Source organism: Acomys minous, assembly GCF_964271855.1.
Source record: "Acomys minous genome assembly, chromosome: 15".
NCBI classification, from domain to species: domain Eukaryota; kingdom Metazoa; phylum Chordata; class Mammalia; order Rodentia; family Muridae; genus Acomys; species Acomys minous.
This window is the reverse complement of record NC_140497.1, coordinates 37,525,781-37,551,078: the sequence shown is the minus strand read 5'-3', so window position 1 is coordinate 37,551,078 and position 25,298 is coordinate 37,525,781. Positions and strand designations below refer to the sequence as shown.

Here is a 25,298-nt window from a genome sequence, read left to right as displayed (position 1 = left end):
CTAAAATATTTGTAATCCATTAAAAAAAAAGTTTGTCAATCCTGTCTTACATGATTAATATCCCTTTTAGCACAGACTCAAATTCATTCAAAACCAGAATAAAGCTTATATGGAAAAATCAAGTAATTGTTTATTCTTAGGATATTTAGTTTCGGATCATTAAGTTTGGGGATTATAGGTGATTTTGAGCCACCAAATGTGAGTGCTCGGAACTGAGTGTGGGTGTCTTCAGGAAGAGCAGAATGTTGAGTTTTCATTAAATTGTTGCAACTTACATGAACACTAGGGACACGTTGACGCACATATTGGCAGAACTGTTATAGATCATTTTGAATATTGCTTTCTGTAGAACCAGTGTTTGGTGCCTGGGGGTGATTTGTCCACAATGAAGAACATAAACGAATACTTGTTATTATGCTGTTTCTTTGGTTACAGAACTGAGTACATACAGTCAACGATCCTGACTTGACTTGAGGCTGTACTCTAACATCGCACTCTTCTAAAAGGAATGTTCTTCAAGTGGAAAATTCCAATTAAGATTTCATTTATTGTGCATTTCTTTATCAAAATAAAAATGTCACTTTAGCACATTTAAACTAACTTAATAATTATTTTTTTAAAAGACACTATCAAAGTGAAGCAGACAGAGAGAAATTGCTGATAGTGGACAGGCATCAAGAACAGTCAGCTGCATCTCTGAAAGGCTTTTACATACTTTTGACTTCATGACACAGATTATCCTACATTGAGATTTCAGACAGTAGTGACAGGATTACTTATAGCTGTCAATAATAACAACAATCAAACTATTAATTTTAGGATGTCTATGCTTTCAGTAACCACCTTTGACCTTTAGAGTTAGTCTTTTGTCTGGTCATCACAGATCTGTTGTGTTTGTAAATCAATATTTACTTAACTTTTCATAATGGTAAGAATTGCTTTTGAGAGACCATTTCATATGTACATGTTTATATAAAATGTACAAGCCATTACATAATTATCATGAATGTGTGACTTTGGCTATAATACAGAAACAGTATTCTGCTTAAAAGTGGATTTTCACAGGGCCAGTGTGGTGGTATATGCCTTTCATCCCAGAGGTCTGAAGGCAGAGGAAGTCAGACTTCCGTGATTCAGTTCAAGGCCATCCTGGTCTACATAATGAGTTCTAGGATAACTATATTACCTAGAGAGACCCTGCCAAAAGATGAATAAATAATTCTTTATTTAAATCTATCTGGGATAGTCTTTTAAAAATTAAAAAAAATAGTAATTCTTAATTTCCTCTAATACTATACGATTCAGAGTTCAATGCCCAAAGTTAGTGATTTTTTTCTTCTCTCAATTGTCTGATTTTGTTGTTTAGCAACATACATTCAGGTCTTTTTGTTTAATTTGAGACAAGATCTTTCTATATAGCCTAACCTGGCCTCAAAATAGTGATTACTCTGCCTCAGTATACCATACTCCTGGGAGAGAACATTTCTATTTGAGTTTGTGGTCTGATCGCTTGGAAAACGTTATGTATTGTGTGTGAACTTGATATATAAGGGAGCACAGAAAGGAGGGTATGGGCTGTGAGGTCCTCCGGGTGTGATAACGGGAAAGTGGGGTTATTCCTTACTTCATAAAGAATCACTTCTTTCTTGTTCATTTGAAAATAAATGAAGCATTCATAAGATTACCACATTGCTATGAATGATTACCCCCAACTTCTCGTGAATCTCTGATTCCATGAATGGAGAACCAAAGTGAAAAAATCTCAATAGGTTGCTACATGTAGAATAATATTATTTAAGTGACTAAACAAATGGTGATTCAAGAAGAAGCAATGACTTTGGGGAAAAGCAGCCAGCTACTTTCAAGTCAAATCATCATAATATACTGTGAAGCCTCCTTCAGCCATCAGTGAGAGTTGAAAAAAATGCATAAATAACGAGGCACAACAGATACCTACTTATTTCGCAGAGGATGTGAAATTATGTTCAGTTTAAACTCCCAAGCATCACTGCCGACATGAAGTACAGCTGCAATCTCAGAGAGGAGAAACAGAAAGGAAAATATGTGCTATCAATTCTATTATATTCTGTGATTTAAAGTAGTACAGTACAGAAGAGGGATGAATGCACTTAGCATACATACATGCATTCAGCTCTTATGAAGTGTCGGGTTTTGTAGATACCAAAACAAAGTGGAGGAGCAGGCAGTGGAGGAAGGTAGTTTTCAGGAATACTTTGTAATAAAGTAGCTTCCATTCGAGAAAGAGAGAGAGAGAGAGAGAGAGAGAGAGAGAGAGAGAGAGAGAGAGAGAATGTACTGAATTTATATCTGAAAGAAACGTAGTTTTATGATCCTAATGGGAAGAACCCAACTTTTATATTGAAGCTAGAATGTTTCTCCCCAGATTTGAGAGCTTCACTTAGGCTCCAGCACTAGTGTCATATCTGAGGTGCATAAGGAGTGTTTTGACTCCTCACTGTGAAGCTCCAACCACTCGGGGGATAAGAGCAGTGTCTTCCACATAAGTCTTTCCGTAAATCTGATTTTTTTTATTTATTTTGTTTTTTATTAAAATATAATTATGTAACTTTTACATTCCTTTTTTCCTCATCAACTGCCCTAATATTCTTCTTATTCCCTTCTCAAATTCATAGTCTCTTCTTTAATTATAAATTTTATATATATATGAATTTATATATATATGAATATATATATAAATTATATATATATATATGACTAGATAGATAAACACAATTTATTGAGTCCTTTCGGTGTTGCTTATGTGTGTATGTTCTTTAGGGGTGACCCTTTGTTATAGACTAATCGACTAAGGGGCTCGTCCCTAGAGACTAGATTTCTCTCTCTTGGCAGTTGTTCGTTACGTATAGCTCTTCAACTAGGAGTGGGGCCTCCTGAGGTATTGGCATGCCAACTGGTGGTGCCATTCCTCAGGTCTTGTTCTGGCAACAATATTGTTGAGACTCCATATGTAACTTCTCTGTTATATCTAAAAGAAAAAAATGTCTCAGCAAACATTCTGGCCCTCTAGCTCTATATTCTTCTCCCCGCCCCCCCCCCCTTCTATGATGTTACCTGACACTTAGTAGTGGGTGTTATATTGTAGATGTATTACCTCAGCCTGGGCATGTGATTAATTGTAGATTTCTGTAATGCTATCTGCCTACTTTAAAAATAAGCCTCTTTGATGGGGAAAGCTACATTTATCCGTGGGTGTATTTGAATGTCCCAAAGAATTTAGAGTGCAGTTAGCAATTATATAGGTTTAAAAAGTAGCTGCAGTAAAATTTCCTCTAATCTCCATGACCTTACTAGCCACTAGTACTTGGCTAATTTTATAGTACCAGGATTGATTTTCCTCCTGTTGTGTGGGAATTAAGTCCAACTAGACAACTATTGTTTACTACCAAAATTTAAGTGCCACGATTGCGCCTTTGGGTAGAGAAATGATCAAAACTCAATTTCACTAAACAAGTAGTTTCCGTCACATATTTTCTATCTTGTCTCTATGGTTTCATCACTTGATGTTGAATAAAAAGACTGACAACCTGGTGGTGGCTTATTAAACAGTGGGGTGCTGGTTCCTCTTCTAGAGTCTCTCACACACAAAAAAAAATCAAGAAGAGGATCAGCAATAATAATGACAAGTGTATCAGAAAATTCAGTGGTGAGGGATGGGTGTGTTCATGTATAACAGTTTTAATGAACACTGGCCTGGGCACTGGTTTTTCAAAGAAACATTTCCAATTAGTCCTATTTATACTTTAAAAATATTATTATATGCGTCAGTGGTTTTATGTGTACTATGAGTATGCTTGGCCACAGAACCAGAAGAGAATGGTAGAGCTCATCGAAGTGGAGTTACAGATAGTTGGTAGTGGCCATGTAAATGCCGAGAGAAGAGGTCCTCTGCATGAGCAGCAGGTGTCTCGGGTTTCTTTCAATAATTAGAAACGACATTTTTTTATAGGAGATAGTTTATTGACTCAAAGGAAAGAGAGACTCACATTGTTTTAATTAGGAAGATTGCATAAGACAAGAGACTACGGCTGAGAAAGTGATCAAGGTATCTTCAGATAGCAGGAAATGTCCACTTGATTGTCTATTTAAGTTAATGCAAACAACAATTTCAACTCCTGTGCAAAAACAAAAACAAAAACAAATGCCTATTCAATTGAAAAAACATGGGGAGACAATTTCAACTTTTGAGAATATGCAGATGTGACTATTTAAAAAACAAACCAATCTAAAGACAATTTAAGGAAGTTTTAGACAGTTGGTATAAAACACAATTACTAACCCATTTATTTTTTTCCAAGATATATATTATTTTATTAATTTGTTCTTGTTACATCTCAATGGTTATCCCATCCCTTGTATCCTCCCATTCTTCCCTTCCTCCCATTTTCCCCTTATTCCCCTCCCCTATGACTGTTCCTGAGGGGGACTACCTCCCCCTGTACTATAAAGCAATAGTAATTAAAACAGCATGGTACTGGCACAGCAACAGGCTGGTTGATCAGTGGAATCGAATCAAAGACCCAGATATGAATCCACACACATATGGTCACTTGATTTTCGACAAAGAAGCCAAATCTACTCACCCATTTAAATCATTGCCTTAAACAATAGTTTTCCACAAGAGGCAGTTTGCATGTCTTCCCCATACCCCATACCATAGAATTAAAACATATTCTATATATTGGTTTGTCAGGAATTGGAGATGCTTGTGGCTGTGTCTCTCTATAGGATATGGAATCCAAGCTGACACTAAACATCTTACAGTCTTCAAAATTAGTTCCTCAGTCCACAATTTCAAGTCTGATTTACTGGCTCTTGATGATCATGTACAGAAAACATTCTTGTCTAGAACACTCAGGTTATTTACTTAGGGAGTGTTGAGAATGACTGATGTTCTAACGTAACAATTACTCAGCAATCAGAAAGCCTTTATTTACTTGATCAAAAGACCAAATTTATGTATGAAATGCTTAACAATCAGATAAGTAAAAGCAGTAAAGAAAATCTAGATAAATCGAATGCTAATTTACTATAGAATTTTTGTTTTACCCTTCATTCATGTGATATTAATGGTGCGAGCCTATTTTCAATTTATATTATGAAATGTTGCATCTTTTTTCTACCAAACCAAAAGTTATTCACAAGTATGCCTTTATTACCAAGTTGGCTATATTCCTATCAAAGATACAAATACCATTTGATTTATTATAATGTGATAGCAGCAGATATCAAATATTTATGGGCTTGAATGTTTTCATAATCTTATAAGCAATTAAATTCAACAACTACAAAACATAAAATGTCTAATGAACAAGAAACATCTTGCCGTCTCTCATTTGCTTGATTTTCATTTCCTTTCCTTCTTAAAGCATGACTTAGAAATCTTTTTCTCTTGTGAACATTTGAAAGCTTTCAAGATAATGACCTTCATTGAAGCTCAGTCTGTGTTTTCAAAGACTTTCCCTCTTCTACCAAAGAGTGTTTATCTATACTTTTGGTGTATGAGTTTCATTTTGAAATTGAGAAATTTATAGAGTAACCTCCCTTTTAAGCTCATTTAAGTTAGCCTCGCTCATTGTCTTTGAAAGATTTGTACATGCAATATAATTGAACTTCTGTGGAGAATCTCATAGAAAAAGCCTGAAGTACTAGTCACATGACTTTGCCTGTGCTAATGGCTAACAACTCTTCAACCTTGGACCTTGGCAAAGGAGTTGCTGCATTCAATACTAAAACCCTGGGATTATGAAACCTGGACCTAATTCTATCTAAATTACTTGCTAGCATGTGATTTGGGTTTCTTTCTCTCTGTATATTTCCTATGATCAGCAACAAAACTAGAATAATGGCTCGGCCCTTATAGAATTCAACAATATCTTCACAAGTACTGGCTGTATATAGAACCTAGTAAAAGTTATTTATGACTATTATTGAAATCTGATTCTAAAATGTGATGATTTGTAAATGGATCAAAATATCAAACATCTAATAAGCCTACCAGATGCATTCACATTTAGACAAATTCAAACCTCTTTTACTATAAAATCTTTAATCACCAATTCATTGACACCCCCAATCCATTTTTCTAATTTTGAAATTGTATATTTTGCCCTTCCCTTTCCTCCCTCCAGACTTTCCCAAAACCTCTTCCCAATCTCCTTCAAACCAATGGCCTCCTTTTTCACTAATTGTTACTACATGCCCATATCTACACACACACACACACACACACACACACACACACACACACACACACAAAACATGTTCTTAAATAGAATATGTTTCTTCTGTATGTTACTTATATGTATGATTTCAGGGCTGACGGTTTGGCAGGGAGACCATGGCTGTCCATATTCAATGTAGATAAAACAAGACTCCACCTGATTGAGAACCTCAGCCATGACCACAGCACTAGTAAAGTGTAGGTATTCAGTGCAGCCCCCAAAATTTCAAGGCTCGTATGTGTAATGAACAGCATCTTATAGCAACAGCGCTCATGTTTTTTTTGTAAAATGCTAATACTTCCACAGGTATAGAGAAGAAAATAGGAATTCCACATGGGCAAAAAGATAAGAACAGTCACACATTGAAAATGCTTGGTGGTCTTGTGGAAATAGAGGGTATGTCAATGGTGAAACGTTGTGTTAGTCAAGAAGCGATATTTTTTAGTTGTGAGCCTAGCCTTTAACAGCATAGCTATCACTGTTTGTATTTTATCTTGTTTTATTTCATTATTATGATTATTTTAGTTGTCTGCTGGTATCCTAATGAGAGAGAGATGGGAGAGGAGAGGGAGAAGGAGCGTCAGAGGGGAAAGAGAGATAGAGGGAAAGAGTGTAGATTTGGATGAGTGGAGAGGTGGGTAAGATCCAGAGCAAGCTGGGAAAGAAGGCATAATCAGAATATATTGTATGAAAAAGATCTATTTGCAATTTTAAAAACGAAGAAATGCAGTGTTTATTATATATGTTCTTTGTTTTGTTTTGTGTGCTTTAGAACATATATCTAGGCCAATGATTCCCAAAGGTAGAGAAAAATCTTCAGTGAAAACGATTCTTCAGTTATACGAGAAGTTTTTTGTGGTGTGACATGGGTTATCATAATGTTCAGTGACAGTGATGAAAATACTCCATTGTGTAAAACCACAGCTTCTTCTTCCTTTCAGAGGTGCCCAGCAGGCATACTCTGTATCTTGACTCTTTTTTTTTTTTTACTAGGAACCAGTTCTCAATTCCTACTCCCTTGCACAAGTCACTGTGTATAATAAATCTAAAATATGAGTGTGGGGACCAATCCATGGACTGCCTTTTTCACAGTGCAGATTCTGGCCCAGTAAGTCTCAAAGTCTGCATTTCCAACAAGCTCTCAATGGTGTCAGACTACAGTTTGGAAAGCAGAGCTTGGATATAGAGCTGGAAGAAGCATTTTCCAAGCTGTTCTCTCCAAGTATGATGATGCCCCATACACCTTCGTCAGTGTCCACCAGTGTCCAAATCATTTAGGATAACGTTCTCATTCCATTTCTCCATGTTCTTTAGGCAAGAAAATACATCCAGGCATCAAAATGTAGTGGAAAGTTTTTCACATGCCCTTAGAATATATTTTGAGATATCATATTAATTTGGGTTTAAATATTGGCACAACAACTAGTGTGTTAAAGATTTTATGCAAAGAAGATAATTTATGATTTTATTATACCAAATAAAATCTTGAAACTAGGAAAGGGCTTTTTAAACCACACAACTTACCTGTTAGGAAGAACCAGGTGCTCTTACTGATGCCTCTTTGCTAAATTATGAAATGATGCTTCAACTCTTAAAAATTCTTAATCTGCCATAAAATTTTAAATGCAGAAACAACTACATGTACTTCTGCATCACAGAAGAATCTAACACTTGCATAACATACTTCCTGGGTTTGGCAATGATTATAAAAATATTCAGCTTTGACTTTGAGAAGGACATACCATTTTTTAAAAATACTAAAATTAGACAAATAGGGCCCTGGGGAGTCTATTTTTGAGAAACCAAATGGAATCACACCCCTCACCAGCCAGTGCACCACAAGCCAGGACTGGTTTTCCAAAATGGACCTACTTTGCATTCCATATGCTGTCTGAATTCTCACCTGATTAGGTTGCAATGCTGTACAAGATTACATTGGGTCACCAGGCAGAGAACATCTGGGATATTTCTTAAAACCTCCAGGCAAGTAGATTAGTCCAACTTCCCTGGTAACATATTTCATTATCTCAAAGACACTTAAACACAGAAGGCCTCGGAGAAAGTTTTCCACTTCACATCTCGAAGTCCATCTCTCTCCTACTCTCCTCCGACACAGGCCACAGCTGCTTTCCAACACTCACAGGCTTTCCCACCCCGAGTTTGCTCCTTGAGGTTAAATTTCACTCCACAACCCTCAAAGACTCCTTACCTCAAGAAGCATTTCTTTTTACTTTTTTTTTTCTTCCCTGCCTCAACTTCAGACCGACTCAAAATTGCCCACTGCCCTTTATTTTGCGGAGACCTAAATTGGTCTTCGAACTTTTGAGACATGACCAATAGCAGGACAGTGAGAATCTCAGCTTTGTAGAACTTACTTCTATTTCTACATCTCAGGAGCCTTCTGGTTCTGGCTACAATTGATACCAAAGGGTGGCTATCACTTAGGGTGAGCTACTTATGGATGTACAAAACTGAGACTTGAAATCTATCTTCACCTTTCTCAGACTGTAAATGATGTGCACAATGCCTCCAGGTTTAAATTGGCTCCTGGCTTCGGTGCCAAGTTTCAAGAGAGAGAAATTTGTGCTTCTCAGTTCAGAGCCCTCAAGTCCATCATGACAGAATTAGTCATTTACACTTAGGTGTGACCTGCCAATGGGCGACATTCCACTAGGCTTGTTATCGTTAAGATCTGTATGTTTTCTAGCAGACTGCATGTTTGTCGTAGATGATCTTGCTCAACACTGACTCCCCACTCAAACTTACAAAGTACGTCCACTAACCATGACACTGATATATGCAGTATTCAGTTTTTAAAATGTATTACAATTTATTCAGATTACATCCCGAATGTTATCCCCTTGCTTGTCTTTTCCTGTTCCCATCATCCCTCTCTCTTCTGCCCTGTTCCTCTCCACTAGACCTCTGACAGAAGGGGACCTCCTCTCCCACCATATGGCCACAGTATATCGTATCTCAGCTGGATAGCCTGCTTCCCCTTCCTCTGTGTGCCGTTGGGCCTCCCCACCAAGGGGACATGATCAAATCATAGGCACCAGAGTTCCTGTCAGAGGCAGTCCTTGTTCTCCCCACAAGCGCGGAGAATGAGCTGTCCATTGGATAGATCTGAAAAAGGGTCTAGGTAACTGCATGCATTGTCCTAGGTTGGTGCATCAGTTTGTGCAAGCCTCCCTGAGTCCAGATCCACAGGCCTTGATGGTTTCCTTGTGGGGCTCCTGAACCCTTTGGGTCATTCCTTCCCTCAGTTTTTCCATGCCACTCTCGTTGCTCAGTACTACACCCAGAGTCCAGCAGCAAGTCCCAGCATCTTTCCCAATGCCCCACTGGGTGGAGCCTTTCAGAGATCATCTATGTTGGGTTAATATCCTCTTATAAATGAGTATACATCATGTGTGTCTTTTGGGGTCTGGGTTCACTTTTAAGGCTCAGTTAGTACATAACTTACCCAAATCCTGGCTTGAATATATTCTGAATTATATCCAAGTAATACATGCACATAAAGGCTCTCTTTACATTAACCCAAAGTCTGTCTGCATATACCTATAACCTGTTAATTTTTTGACTGTCATTTGTGTATATCCACCATATGCTAAAAATCAGAAAGTTTATTTTTTATTGCTCATGATGTAGTGGTGGGGAGTTGTCTTGTCTGTCTGTCTGTCCATATGTTTGTTTGTTTGTTTGTTGAGGAAGTATCTCACTATGTAGCCATAGGTAGCCTGGAACTCACTATGTAGAGTAAGCTATCTTCAAACATGCAGATACCTGCCTGCCTCTGTCTTTGAGCTCTGAGATTAAAGGCATGACCGACCACAACCACCCACCCAATTTGAGAATGGGAAAGTCTCTCAGCAGAGGTCAGAATTCCAAAGGTTACTCAACAATTTGCAGTACTAAGTGCTACATACAAGAGTGAAAACTCTTGGTAGCCTGCTATCCTTCCTCTGATACCCTATGAGTATATAAAGGGGGAGGAAGTCCCCCTCAGGCACAGTCATGGGGGAGGGGAATAAGGGGAAAATGGGAGGGAGAAAGGAATGGGAGGATGCAAGGATGGGATAACCATTGAGATGTAATAAGAATAAATTAATAAAATAAAATTTTTAAAAAGCTGTAAATAAAATGACAAAGTAACAACAACAACAACAACAAAAAGAGTGAAAACTCTTCACACCATGGATATTGAGCTTGTCCAGAATGATCAGGTGATTATTCTAGGTGCCATATCAGTTTATACCTCTGATCTTTCTCAACAGAAACTCTATCATTAAATCCTTTTGAGTCAAAATGCATGTCACCTTTATAGTCACCATGTTATTTTTACATGTGTTTTGTTTTTTGGTTTTTTTTTTTCCTTTGTTCTATCTTAGCGGAAGTTCTGGTTTTCACTCGGGGTGAACACCTTCTTTCCAAGTAGAAAGTTACACATGCATAGCAATTAGATTTCATCTTCCTGGTTATATGCCAAAATCTTAGCTGGCTTGTATCATTTTTGGTCCTGGATTTGTCAGCAGAATAGATTAATTGCCTCATTTGATTTAATGATACTAGGAGCTATGATAAGCCTACCAACTATTTTTCTAGCAACGTAGAAAAACATCAAACAAAGTATAAAGACTCAGTCCAAATACAGAGGGTGGATTTCTCTCACAGGTGGCTCTCAGTGATCATTGAGAAACCCTGGCATAGAGGACTTCCCATAGGGCACTCATGCAGTCACATCTACCATTTTACTCTCCAACCTGCCTTTTCTGCACGCATGCGAGGACTTTGTCAGCCAACTTGATTTTGTGTCCTTAGCATCTCTGTGAATATTTGGCCGAAAGGTGCTGACAACTGTTGCTAATCAGGTACCGCTTACAATACTTAATAATGCCCCACACAGAGTGTTGATATCTGTGTCGCATGTCCCTAATAGAGCATACAGGCCTTCCTCCAAATCTTGATGATTGTGACAATTCAATCAATCTACTAAACCAATCACGTATCAAAACCCACAGTTCTTTGAATATTGTCCATGACCCATACCCAGTCCTTGAAAAATGATAGAAAACACTTTTTATAGCCCCAAAACACAACCCCCTTGGAATAATACATTTGACATGCAATTAAACACAGCTAAATGCTATTTTACTTTCTCATCACCTAGGATGGAATTTTCTTTCCTTCTTCCTTTTTTTCCTTAGATTGACAGTAACCCAGTAAGAGTGTATCTGTCCCCACAACCTACATCTTCTACTCGGTAAACCGACATTCTTTTACAGCGCTCAATTATACAGCTCATAGCAGTTTATAAGGATTTTCATATGAAACATCTGATTTAATACTGATGCAATTTTTGATACAAACTATTCTGAAATTTACATCTAGGGACTGAGTTTCCTTAAAATTAAGTAAACTGTCAACAGGAGAAAAATAATAGCATCAAGTCTAGAGTGTTCTTCACACCCAAAGCCACATATGTAACAAGCTTCTCTCAGCAGTGTAAATTAAAGCACTTATATTAGTATTAAGTACCTTTATTGTGAGAAATGGCTGGATAGTCTTGTAAGTTTTCTGCAAGAATTCTATATTTGAATGTGTCCTCTTTGCTTCCCCTGCCCCTTCAGAGATTATGAACAGGGATGTATTTGCGGCCCCTTCATCTAAAAGTTGTTTTAAACATGTTCAGGTCACAAGTCGGACCCTGCGTTGTTTTTTTTTTTTTTTATCATAGAGGCACCTTACAAATATTAGCATCATCTCTCCTAGTCATTTCTATGTAAGAACCACACAGGGAAGGAATTTGGAGAAATGTAGTAGAAACTTTGCAAACTTACAGTGGTAAAAACTTTCACATGCAAGTTTCTGTATCTGTATTAGCTTGTTTCATATTACTGTAATAAAGCCTTACTAAAAAGAAGGATTTTGCTCTTTTTCTTTACTGCTTCCTTAAAAGTTTCATACAATTGTATTCACACCACCAATTCTTCTCCAATTCACCGCCCCAACTCTTCAGCCAATTCACACCTAGCTCTTCCTTAATTTGAGCCCCCAAGGCTTCCCAGTTCACTTCATAAGGCTTCCCCCCAATTCACTGTTTTCCAAGCTCTTCCACAGTTCACCTTCCCTTCCCTACCAACAAATGTTTGTGTCATTTATTTTTGATGTTTCAAGACCAATTTGTGCTGCTCAAATACTCTTAGATATGTGGTCTTCCACTGGAGTATGGCCAACTTAGCCAAGGGCTACACTCTTAAAGAAAACTCTCTGTCTCTCTCTGTCTCAGTCTCTCTCTCTCTCTCTCTCTCTCTCTCTCTCTCTCTCTCTCTCTCTCTCTCTCTCTCTCTCTCTCTCTTTCCCAAACAATTGCCAATAGCTCAATAACTTAGAGCAGCACACCATGTCCAGCTTTCCTCTCCATGCTAGGATATGGTCTGGCTTTACACTTGCCAGGTTTTATAAATGCTGTTGCAATCACTGCGAGTTCATATATGCAGCTCCTTGCTGTGTCCAGAAATACTTTATGATGTAACACCTCAGGTGTTTACAGTCTTTCCGCCCCGTCTTCTGAAATGATCCATGAGGCTTGAAAAAGAGGGGTTGTGGTATAATGTTATAATGTTACCCTTAGGGCTAAGCTTTCTGCAGTGTCTTTTTTTTTCTGTGACTTTGCTAGATATGGGTCACTGTGTTAATCACAATCTACTGCAAGTATAAGCTTCTCTGATGAACAATGAGAGAGTCATTGATCTATGGGTATAAAGGTATGTGATTAGCAGTCAGTTTAATATAATATTATGTCCATTGAGCACCATAATAAAATCAGCTTCTCCCCCAGGACCTAGGATCTGTCCAACCATAGATTCTTAGATAATGTTGAGAAGTATGGGTTTTACTCTGTGGAGTAGAACTTAGACATAATTATAGAGTAGTTTACTAAGTTTTCCAGGAACTTCCATAGTGCCTTCCACCACTATGAAAGCCACCCATTAGCGGTAAAGCTCCTGAGTTCATACCAGGTTAATTTTTCCATGGTCTGTAACTAAGCATGTGGCTTCTTCAGCAGTATGGTTTTATCAAGTTGTAGAGGGTAGCCCAGAGCATGTCAACCTCCTGTAATGTCTGAGAGTCTATGGATTCTCCTTGGTCTCCAGGTTCAATGCATGCATTGGAGTTTTTATTTGTTAACTTCTAGTTAGGGACATTGTTACCCTGTTACAAGGTAGCTCCATCTCTCTGTGTGTGTGTCTCTCTGTCTCTGTATTTGTCTCTCTGTCTTTATCTCTGTCTCTGTCTCTCTCTCTGTCTCTCTGTCTCTCTGTCTGTCTCTGTCTCTGTCTCTCTCTCTCTTTGTGTGTGTGTGTGTGTGTGTGTGCGCGCGCGCAAGCACCCATGCGCATGCATTCAATGGTTCTATAGCAGTAGATCTCCATGTCATTTAACAATGCCTTTCATGCTACTTATCCCTCCAACTGCTCCCTCCAGGTTACATGATATACCACGCCATTTTTCGTAAGTGGAAAACCTCCTCAGTATTTAGTATCAACGTAGTATCTGTGAAAATGGAGAGTAAGTCCAGTGTACACATTTTACAAACAAGAAAAAAAAACATTCATAACACTCTTCGGGTGTTGTGACTATCTCCCGCTGCAGTAGAAATAAAAAGAGCACTTCTAAACGGCACTTCTCATAGTAACATTTCTCTTAGCGAGCAGCAAGCTAGTGCATTCCAGTGTGATATTTTTCTCGATGCATGGACTCTGCACTAAACATGCCTATTCCCTTCTACTCTCGTGTTCTCTCTTCTCTCTTCCCCTCTGTCACCCTCAATAGTTTCTCTTTAACTCATTGGTCTTTTTTATTTAGCAAGCTCCCATTTCCAAAAGCACATAATGGGTGTCTCTCTGTGTTAGGCTTACTTCGCTTAACATGGTGTTCTCCACCAAAGTCCCTTTACCTGATAAATTACAGGCTCTCACTCTTCTTTCTGGCTAAATAATATTCCCTTGTTTGAATGTAATATTTTCAGATGATACTCAAGTATAAAAATAAATAAAATTTTCAAAAGTCTTATTTCCAATGTTATATTTTAATATTTTTGTAGTTTTCCTATGTTTCTTAGGTGACCCAGACAATGAAAGAAGAAAGGCCACAATACTAGCCATTCTTCTCGAGTCTCTACTCAAAATGGGGGTGGTTTTATTTATCACCTAGTGAATTATGGTTTTAGTCAGAAGTGAGTAGTACATTTCATGAAAGATCTCTTCAGTGTCAATTTAAAAGATAACATGGGCATAGAGAAGTGGGTCAGTGGTTAGAGGCACATACTACTCCCAAGGAGGACCAGAATTTGTTACTAAGTGTCCACATCTGGCAACTGGCAACCACTGTATCTCTAGTTCCTGTGAAATTCATTCTGTCTTTATGTCTCTGAACCACCTTTACTCTCATGCACCTACTTACCCACAGACATACGCATACATACACATATTATTTTTTAAAAAATAACTATACTGTTCTTACTCTTGTCCCCTTCAATATGTCACATAAATAAAATATCCAAATTGACATGTTCCTTAAATTCCTACGTGGAAATGTATGGAATCATAATCATCCAATACATTTTTATTCAATTTGCTAATATTTTTATAGCATCTTCGTCTCACTGTCACATATGAGACTGATAACTACTATCAGTTTTCGCTGTTGGTTTGGGCCTGCTTTTGTTTGTGGATGGTGTAGCCTCATCTCATGAATTGGAAAACACTCATTGATTGGCATTTTCTTCTTTCTCATGTCCTAAGAATTCCTCAGTCTAAAATTCATTTAAATGTTCAGTATCTCAGAAATTTGGCATAAATGGGGGGTCTTTTTCTTGTTTCTAGGCAAACACTCTGGTTTCTCATGAAGGCTGAATCCTTTCAGATCATGAGATTAGTCATCTGTGATGATACAAACACATGAAGACAACATGCCACTCTCTGCCACCATTTCAGCGTACCCAACTATCACTGTTGAATCTATGAGGAATCCCATGCTGGGATCTTAGATGTGGGTGACAGGCTGCTTTCTGATGAACTTCAGAGATAGCAACTGGAGTTTAGGGAACTTAAAATGTGATTGGAGAAATAACATAGACTTCTGAAGTAATTTGATGGAAGTTCAAATAAATGTATTCATGCTACTTCATGATAAAGCATATAATGAGGATGGAAATTCAGAGAAGATGTGCCCAAGTACCAAGCAGCAAAAGTTAAGAGGAATTAGGCAGAAAGGCTTAAGGAGGGGGTAAGCGCCGAGCTGAATATTGAATAAGGGGGTCCATGTGAAGTGGAGGCTTTGAGATATTATTTTCAGTGATCTTGAAAAGATGGAAAAACAGTAATACATAAATCGATAGGTGGAGGACAATGTGTCAATCAGTTTATCTGAGGTGACAGATTAATAAATGAAATCAGAAAGGGTAGTATGTTAATCCTGTAGAAAGCCAGTAGTCAAGGTCAGACTGTGTAGGCACCAGAGAGCCACAAGTACTTTATGCCTCCAAAAGTTCTTTGGCCTTGATTCTCATAGGTTCAGAGCCAAAGAAAAAATAAGATTACTATACCAGGCCTACAATACCTAGTTACAGTTTGGCCTTGAATTTATATACATCATCCTAATGAATATTTATACACCAAACACACAGGCAGACACAATTCTTTTGAATATGGTGGGATAAACCTACAGTGCCTTCCTGTAGAAGTGAGAAAAGAATTTGCTTTAATAAGTATGACTGGAATATTTTCATATGCAAATAAAATATAGTCTCCTTATAGGTAATGTTATAAAACATTATAAGGGAAAGAAAACATGGAATTATTTTATTGTCCTTTAATCCAAACTGTTCTTAAACTTTAAGAAATGATAAAAAAAATAAAGAAAAAAAGGAAAGCTGCATATGATATTATCATGTCATTTTCAGGATACCATATTTAAGCCATACCATAAAAAGTATGAGGGATGGCTTAGTATTACATTTGTTGTTGCTGCTGCTGCTGCTGCTTTAACAGAATACTGAGACTGGGTAGTCATAAAGAAAAAGGATTTATCTTGTCTCAGTTTAGAGGGTAGAAAGTACAAAACTGGCAGCCACATCTGATGAGGGCTTCATGTTTCTTCATAGCATGGCAGAAGTCAGAATGGTATGTGGGCACTTAGAGAAGGGGGTAAAGAGGTGGGAAGGTCTTACATTTAACAACTCTCTGCTCCCACTCCACATTTTCCCTGGATAGTCTTATGCCAACTTGACACAAGCTAGAAGAATCCAAAATGGAGGGAACCATAGTTGAGAAAAATACTTTCATAAGATCCAGCTGTAAGACAACTTCTTAATTAATGATTGACAAGGGAAGGCCCAGCCCACTGTGGGTGGTGCCATTCCTGGGCCAGTGGTCCTGGATTCTATAAGAAGACAGGCTGAGCAAACTATGAGGAGAAAGATAGTAATCAGCACTCTCCATGGCCTCTCCATCAGCTTCTCTCTCCAGGTCCCTGGCCTACTTGAGTTCCTGTCTTGACTTCCTTCAAGGATGAATAGAGATATGGATGTATAAGCCAAATAAACCCTTTTCTCCCAAACATGCTTTTTGGTCATGGCATTTCATAACAGCAATAGAAACCCTAGGACAATACTATTTAAGTAACAGACATAAAAGGCCAAATAGCTTTCATAACCTAGTATCCAGAAACAGCTACGACTTCTAAAGGCCCCCACCTCCCAATAGGCATTGTCAACCAAGTATCAAGGTGATATTAACCTGAGTTTCATAAGGGACAAACAACCACATGCAGAAGAAAGGTGTCACGCCTCTTCCACTTAAAGAGAATCTTCTGCAACAGAGAAAACAAAAACTGATAATTATAAACTTTGTGTTTAAAAACCTTAACCAAATTTCTACATTAATAAAGTCTGCTTTGAGTAGCCACACGTCATCAAAGAATCATTGCTGCTGTGGCAATGATGTGTAATAGTATAGAAAAGTTCTCAGAGGGAAATTGGCTTTGGGCCCTCCATTGAGCAAAATCTTTTTTCTAGTTATTGGGGAATGCCATAATAATTAAGGAATATCTCTGCTGCATGGTGTGCTCTTTTGTCCTCTTTTCACTAAAGCAAGCCCTAACTAGGGAGCTACGTGGATCTAAATCTGAGTCCTTATTATCCCCTTATTTGCTTCTGATCTTTGATGACTATTATTAATAATGCATGCTAACTACTTAGTACTGCCTTGGAAACGGAGGACTTAATGAATGGCCGTTCTTCTATATTCTTTTTCCTCACCAAGGCAAACACTTAAGGAATACGTGGTAGATTCCCCTGCACTGATCCCAGCACTTTACAAGGGTTCCTCCCCCCTTTTACTCCTAACAACTGGATGTGAAGCATGTTGCTATTAATACCACAATTTAAGAATAGGAAAATTGTCCAGAGAAGCGCAGATGACTGGGAGAAACATCTGGACATTATCTACATCCAGCACTGTTTTCTAGGTGCAGCGCGTGCGCATGCACACACACACACACACACACACACACACACACACACACACACACACAAACACACACACACATTTAAAATAAAAAAAATCACTATATCTTAATGTTGACATAAAGCAGCATTAAGCTATACTATACCTAAATCTAGTGAATGCTAACTCACTAAGACGAACACTGAGATATCCAGGTGCAGCCTGGTCTCTCTTGGAATGTTGCCAGATGTACTTTGACAGGAAATACTCCATTTGGTCTTGCCGCTTAAGGTTTTGGAAACTGCTCAATGATCCAATGGTCTTTTCTTACTCAGAATGAGTTCATCTGATAATACCTGAGCGTATGTTAAAGGTAGAACTTAAGGGGAGGTCCGTGGAGAACTTTGGGATGAAACTGGTTCCCTACAAGCCTGAGTGGTTAGCGGGCTAAAGCCTTTAGCCACACCAACTGACCTCCAGGAAAGGCAGGCGTAGGAGCCTGGATACTAAGCTCCATGCAGACTCCCAGGTGAGAACATTAGATGAACTTTCAGGAGGTTGAACACATGAGGGTCGTGGAGGATGGCATAGGACCTCCGTGTTCCGCCCCTCATCCCAGGATCTTGCCCTGTCCATTTCTCCCATCTGTCTGTGGGCATAAGAATATCCTTTCAAATAGACTAGCAAAGAGGAGTGTTTCCCTGAGTCTTTGACCGATCATTCCAAGAGAACCATAAAATACAAGGAGAGGTGGTAGAAATCCCAATTCGTACCTGGTCCTTCAAAGTCAGTATGAGGAAATACTTCTGAAGACTGGCATCAGAGCAAGGGAAAATCTTTGCGGAACATAAGGAGCAACCTGTGAACATAGTTGAGTAAATGATCACGTTGTATGGTGGAGCATCTTTCAGGTATATGCCCAGGAGTGGTATCGTAGCACTATTCCCTGTTTTCTGAAATATGCCAAATTGATCTCGAAAGGGTTGTACAAGTAAGTGTGCACTCCCACCAGCAATGGAGGAGTGTTCCCTTTTCTACACCTCCTTGCCTGCTGTACCAACCAAGGACAATGCATGCAGAGAAACTTGGGCAGCTCGTTCTCCATGGTTGTGGGGAGAGCGAGGACTGCCTCTGCCATGAACTCTTGTGCCCCTGATTTGATGACTCTCCCTTGGTGGGGAAGCCTGATGGGCACACAGAGGAAGGGGAAGCAGGCTGTCCAGAAGAGACCTGATGGGCTGTGGTCATATGGTGGGGGAGGAAGTCCCCTTCTGCCAGAGGTCTAGGGGAGAGGAATAGGGCAAAAGAGAGGGAGGGGAAAATGGGGAGATACAAGTGAGGGGATACTCTGAATAAATTATGATTTTAAAAAAGAAGAAGAAGCTACCTGTGGCCTCAACACCATCACCAGTCAATGATGTCAGCACTGAATTGCAGGACCCCCCAGCTGGTGACCCCTGGAGTATTGATTTATGTTTGGGCAATATTACACACCCCTAGTAAGATAAGTGCTCTGTGAACAGTGTATAAGAGGCTGTGGGGTTTTTTGTTTGTTTGTTTGTTTGTTTGTTTTATTTTCTTTCTCAAGTATCATATAAGGTGGTGCTTCCTTTTCTCCACTCAAGGAAGACAATTTGTTTTGTTCAACTTTAAGTGGTAAGCTGTTTATAAAAGCATTTTTTTCAAGATTGTGCCTTACATGTTATTGATACTTTTTCAAAACTAATGATAGCAATTAATTTCCCAGTGTAGATTATCAGTTGTCATTAAACATCTTCTAGGGTTAGAGTCAAGACAAGGAAAGCCTCAAAATAGAGCTCTTATTATTAAGATAGGAAATGATATACACAGAGAAATTAGCCAACTAGACAATTCAGTATTGAATACCTGATCAAGGAAGTGAAGATAGAAGAAAGGACTGCCCCTGCCTTCATAGATATTTTCAGTAAATTCACAAGGATAAGATTTTATTAATTTACTATCAATATATTTGAAAATGTGTGTTAAGTATTCAGAGGGGGGAAACAGAGGCCCTCATGAGGTAGCACCCCAGTTGTTTCTAGGGATTAACCACAAGTTTCCATTTCCCATTCACTCTATCCAGAACCTCTATTTGACCCTGGATTCAAGTATGATGAACCCTAACATCTGCACCCCAGTGTCCGGGAGAGTCTATTAGTTGGAATATCTATGAAAATGTAGCTGAATAGTCAATGCTTTCACTAGGGCTAGTGTGGGATGTACTGAGATCCTTCAGAAAGGGAGTTGCCTTCCTTAGGATGAAAAGGCAATTATCCTGAGAAAGAAATGCATAACCTGCATGGCAGGTGCCATGGTTTGAGTATGGCATGCCCCTGAGAGGTCATATGATGACGTTGGATCATCAGTGGGGCAAGAGGAAAGAGACAGGACCTTGCAGAAGTGGGATTTTAAAGAGGTAGGACCTCATGAAAGGTAATTGGATTGATAAAGATTCTAGATTCAGCAATGAATTCATGCTAAATCTCAGGAGCACATTAGGTTTCATGTGAGTGGACTAACTCTTAGGAGCAAAGGACTTTTAAAATTGAGGCCACCGTATACATTGGCCTTTATACGCAAGGCGTATTTGCAAGTTCCTCTGACTTTTTTCTCCATGCTTTGATACATCCAGGGAGGGTCTTGTAAAGTGGCAAGCACTAAGCTGTTTGTACTCTCTCCCCAACCAAACCAGGGGCCAAATAAAGTTCATGCAGTATCTATTGTTTTATAGTAACACAAAACACATTATAGCAGTGGACAAGCCACTTGAATAAACAGTTTTCAACCTACATATTTGTATAAACATGAGCTTCACTTGGCCTCTTTACTCCAAAGTTTTTATTGCTTTGGTAGGCGTATAAACGTTTATAAATTATGTAAACACTCGATATTTTTCACACCTAAAGTTTAGTATTTTTGAAGTTCTGCCCTCCTGTAAAAGCAAAAATAAAATTCTAAACAGCAAACAATAATCAATTTTTAAATGAATTTTATGAACAAAGTTTAATGGTTTGGAGGATATTTGTAAGTAGTATGTAGCCTATTGCACTTATTGATTCTTGGACATTTGGTTGTTCAAATACAAAGCATGGGAGAGAAGAATGAAAAGGAGTTACTAATTTTGTCCTAGCCTTCAATGCTAATTCATTTCACCTGCCCTGCACATTTTAAGAAATGAAAGCAGAAACAGAATTCAGCGGACAAGAATGGGTTACCATTTAGAGCTGGGTTGAGTGTGAATGCAATTTTACTCAATTAAGCCTTAAACAACTGAAGCAGGCAAATGTGGTCCATGCACGAGAGACCCTTATTATATCTAATATAAAATAGTTAATTGCTTCCAAATGAAGCTCAAATCAGACGGAGAAATGTCTATTCTGACTTGTACTGGAATAAAAGTAGACAATGGCACTGTTGTATTTTTTTTTGCTTGACTCTGTGGATTCTCAAGAATATTCATTTACTTAATAGGCAAAATTAAGCCATGTGGCCTCCAGGGATGGCCGGTCTTTGGACACGTGGACATAAATGCAATTTTCTCTAATTTCTTCGATGGATTCAGGAAAGATTCCTCCTGGTTGACATGAACGTGCCTGGGCAATGTTCTCCCTGTGTAGCATTTTGGTGAACACATACTAATCATACTCAGGTTGCTGTAGCAAATCTTCCGTTTAACAATATCACCCTTAATCATTAACACGGTGTTAATATTCCTGATGCCATTGTTATCATTCAAATCATTAAAAAAACATCTAGTGTGATTTTTTTTCTTTAAATTATTAAGGTTGGGAGACTATCCTTAAGGTAAAGCCCTTATTGGAACAAGAACATTGTAACTAGAGGAATATAAATAATCTTGCCTGTTCCGAAGCTTTTATTTATAGCTCAAGGTAGAAACTCAGTTTCCCTAAAAGTCATCCACTGCTGTGAGAATCTTCTCAACCCACTTCCAGTTTTCTGTTTAGCTCTTGAGAGTGAGTTCTGTTTACCAAATCTCAAACGCCACATAATGGGACATAAAATAAATAAAATCTTAAATAAGTCTACATCACAGTATTGAAGTAGGTTTTGGCAGCATACATTTATACTGGAAAAATACATATTTTCTAGTGTACAATTATGTTTGAATATTTGATTGCTAATGGATTTCTGCATTCATATCAAGGTCAGATGGACAATTGTTTATGAGTCATCTGAAATCTCCTACAGTTTCTTCCTAGAGTTTTATAACATCTATGCGTGACATTTGCTATTTTTAATGTGGCTCCCTCATAGTTTTTGTGTTGTTTTGGGTTTTTTTTTTTCCCCTTCCACAAGAGCAATGCAATGCATTTTGTCAGTTTCACACTTGTTTTTCAAAACTCTGCTTTATCTTACTGGTGAGAGCTTGCAATTAACCCACTTCTCCCTATGAGAGGCATCTTTGTAATAACAGCTCTTCTGGCAGAGCTTTTGTTAGAGATTTTTTTTGTTAACCAAGAGTCATAAAGGTTGAGATTTGGCAAATCCCTTTCAAGGTCATATCCTAATGCATATGAGTTTTCTCTCCATTGAAACATGGTTCCATTGTTTTTCATATTCAAAATCACAAACAAGACAAGGCAAAAGTTACTTGGGTTTTGGGGTGTGTGTGTGTGTGTGTGTGTGTGTGTGTGTGTGTGTAGTGTGTGTGAGTTTTATTTTTTATTTTATTTTTTAACCTATGTTAAGTGAGGAGACTGGGAATTTACTCCTTCCAGGGAAATGACAAGGAAGAGCTTTTCAGCCCTTCTTTGCCACAATGAGGCCTGATGGTAGAAAGGGCCAGGCCTCCGAAGAAACATGCTCCACACTCTCCCTCATGCATACGGTCCAGGCCGGCCGGCGATCCAGCAGCATGAAAGGGCTTAATCGTCAAAGAGCGTGTTAATTCCCTCCATCTGCCTTTTCTTTCTTCCAAGGCAAAAAATCTTCACCTGGTGTTTTGGATTCATGTGTTCTAATTATGATGGCTGCCATCAGCAGCCCCGTGGGGGTGACACCACAAACTCCCCGGGCCCACAGAGCACACTGAAGCTTGTTAAGCGACCATGTCAGGCTGATTTTAGGGCCCGTTTTGGAGCTCCTCACAGGCCTATCTAAAAGCATCAGGAGTCTGGGGCTTGCAGGACAAGTGCATTGTCTTTCTAAATGTCTCTTTCTGATAAGCAAATCCAAATATGGTTCATTCACTGTGGCTTTGAAGGCACAGTGGGGAACTAGGCTTGCATGGTGGATACAACAAAATGCTTAATATTATCACTTGGTATAGAGCTAAAGGACTCAATTTCCAATTCTAAGATAAAAAAAAAAAAACCTTTGCTCCCCAGCTATGATCAAGAGTTTGAAATTTAAATCAGGAGTCTTGAAAGCTATTCTAACTCTCAAAAGGGCTAGCTTTCCCATACATACAAAGAAGAAAACGCTGTGCTTGCATTAGTATCGGAATCAGGAGAAGCTCACATCATTTGAGAAAATGCAATGCTCGCCTCTCGCAATTGGAATGCTGCGGAGTGTCTTCAGTGTTTCTCACTTCATTTGTTTTATTGTATTTCCCATTATTTAGATTATGATTAGGGCTGGTCCCATAGTCTTTTTTTATTACTTTGTATACCTCCTATTGTTTTAGTGTTTCCACACTAATAACACCTGGCAACATGCAAAAACATTTTGATTTATTTTGAGGTAAATACAAAAGAAGCGTGGAAAATGAACCTAGCAGCATGCTTAGTGCCTTGTCCTGTCCTGCTCATCACGTGCCGTGCGTGTCTTGCATTACTATTTTTATTTTCTTACATCTTTACTGGTTTATAATTGGGAGAATATATATAGTGTATATAGTACATCTTGATATCAATATAGATTATAAAATGATTGCCGCCATAAAGCTAATTAACATGTCCAGCACTTCACATCATTATCTTTGTGTGTTCGTGGAACATTTAGAATTTACTGTCTTAGTAAATTTCAGAGAGGTGACATAGTATTCGTGACTATAGTCTCCATGATGTGCACCACCTCTCTGGAACAATTCACCATTCCACATAACTGAAGCTCACTATGTTTTTCCCTGATGCTTTCCCCTTAGCCTCATGTCGAACCCATAGAAGCCACTATTCTCTCGAAGTTCACTGTTTCTATATTCCGTATATAAGGGAAATCATACAGGATGTGACTGACTTTCCATGCCTTTCTTATTTACCTTTACACAATAAGGTTCCCTTATGTTATCTTAAATGACAAAGTCTGTTTTTTTCTCTTATGAAGCTGGGTAAATCTCAATCTCTATCTATCTTTATATTTATCTACATATGTATCTATCTGTGTATCTATATATGATTTATACACAGAGATAAATAGACAAGCAGACAGACAGACAGATAGTATCTCCTCCGCTTTTAGGTAAAATTGTATAAAGGAAATTTTGTTGATGTGAGAATACTTCTCAAGAACTTTAGTAAAAGTTTACACTCACTGTGCTCCTCATCTTCAAGCCAGATGTCCAACAACCACATCACGGGGTTATGAAGAAATTCACTGTCTGGTGTGCAAGGTAATTTAGACTGGCAAATGGTTCCCTGTTTAACACCTAAACTGACAACAATAATAAACAGCAATTCTTTTATATTATGTTCTCTTGCTTTAAAGAGTTGTTGCTGCATTTTTTCTGTTTGTTGTTATTTATTGCTTTGTCTTCTAATATTTATTTTTTGTCTTAATTCAGGCTTCTATTTTTAAAAATACGATAGAGCTGCTAGTTTAAATAGCAGAAATGTTTTTCCCAGAGTTCTGGGGTAGGAACAGACCCAGAAGAAGGCATTTAAGTTCCTGTTGGGACACTTCTTTTTCATTTATAAGGAGATGCATTTTGGTATAGTGTTTCAAAGGAAAGAGAGGGAGACAGAATATCTCTCAAATGTCCCTTTTTACAAGGTTACAAATCTCAGTAACAAGCTCATCCATTCCTGCTCAGCTGCCAAAGGCCTTGCCTTCAAATGAGAACTCATGTTGGACATAAGGCTCTGACACATGAATATAGAGATACAATCATGTCGCCCATAGCAACCTTGGGCTAAATGAAGAGTATTGCAAATGCAGAATCTGGTCAACCCTCTTGTGGGATGACTGACATCAACGCCTGCTCTATGGACCCACAAAGAAAGTGGTTGATAGCAATTGGTCAAGTCAATCTTAAAACTCATGGCTGCCCCAGGGACTTGGATATGGCTCATCAGTAAATCATGTGCTCAGTATTCAGGAGGTTCAGGAGTCAAATAGACAACCTTTCTTCATTTCAAAATCTGCAACCCATGTCAATTTTATCTTAAAAGTGTTTTCCATGTCCAGTTCCCCCTCCTTACTGATTTCTTTACTCTAAGTAAGGCTTTCATCTGTTTTGCCGCATCATTATTGGCATCAGTCAGTGCACCATCCCACTATCCAGTAGGCTCATATCCAAATACTTACCAGAGTGATCTGAATTTAA

The 25,298-nt window shown here is 38.4% G+C and overlaps 2 protein-coding genes across 12 annotated transcripts in view; one reads left to right on the top strand and one right to left on the bottom strand.

Annotated features, from left to right (window-relative positions):
• The window catches only part of TENM3 (teneurin transmembrane protein 3), a 2,605,219-nt gene that overhangs the window by 1,625,548 nt on the left and 954,373 nt on the right, over window positions 1-25,298 (top strand). The gene's annotated exons all lie outside the window — the stretch shown is intronic.
• Window positions 4,071-25,298, bottom strand: part of LOC311585367 (uncharacterized protein) — a 60,504-nt gene continuing 39,276 nt past the window's right edge. The window contains exons 5-6 of the mRNA XM_084760485.1: window positions 18,547-18,632; window positions 4,071-4,154 (exon numbers count right to left, since the gene is read on the bottom strand). Coding sequence (XP_084616611.1) covers window positions 4,125-4,154; window positions 18,547-18,632 — 116 coding nt within the window. The 3' untranslated portion in view covers window positions 4,071-4,124. The remainder of the gene's footprint in view (window positions 4,155-18,546; window positions 18,633-25,298) is intronic.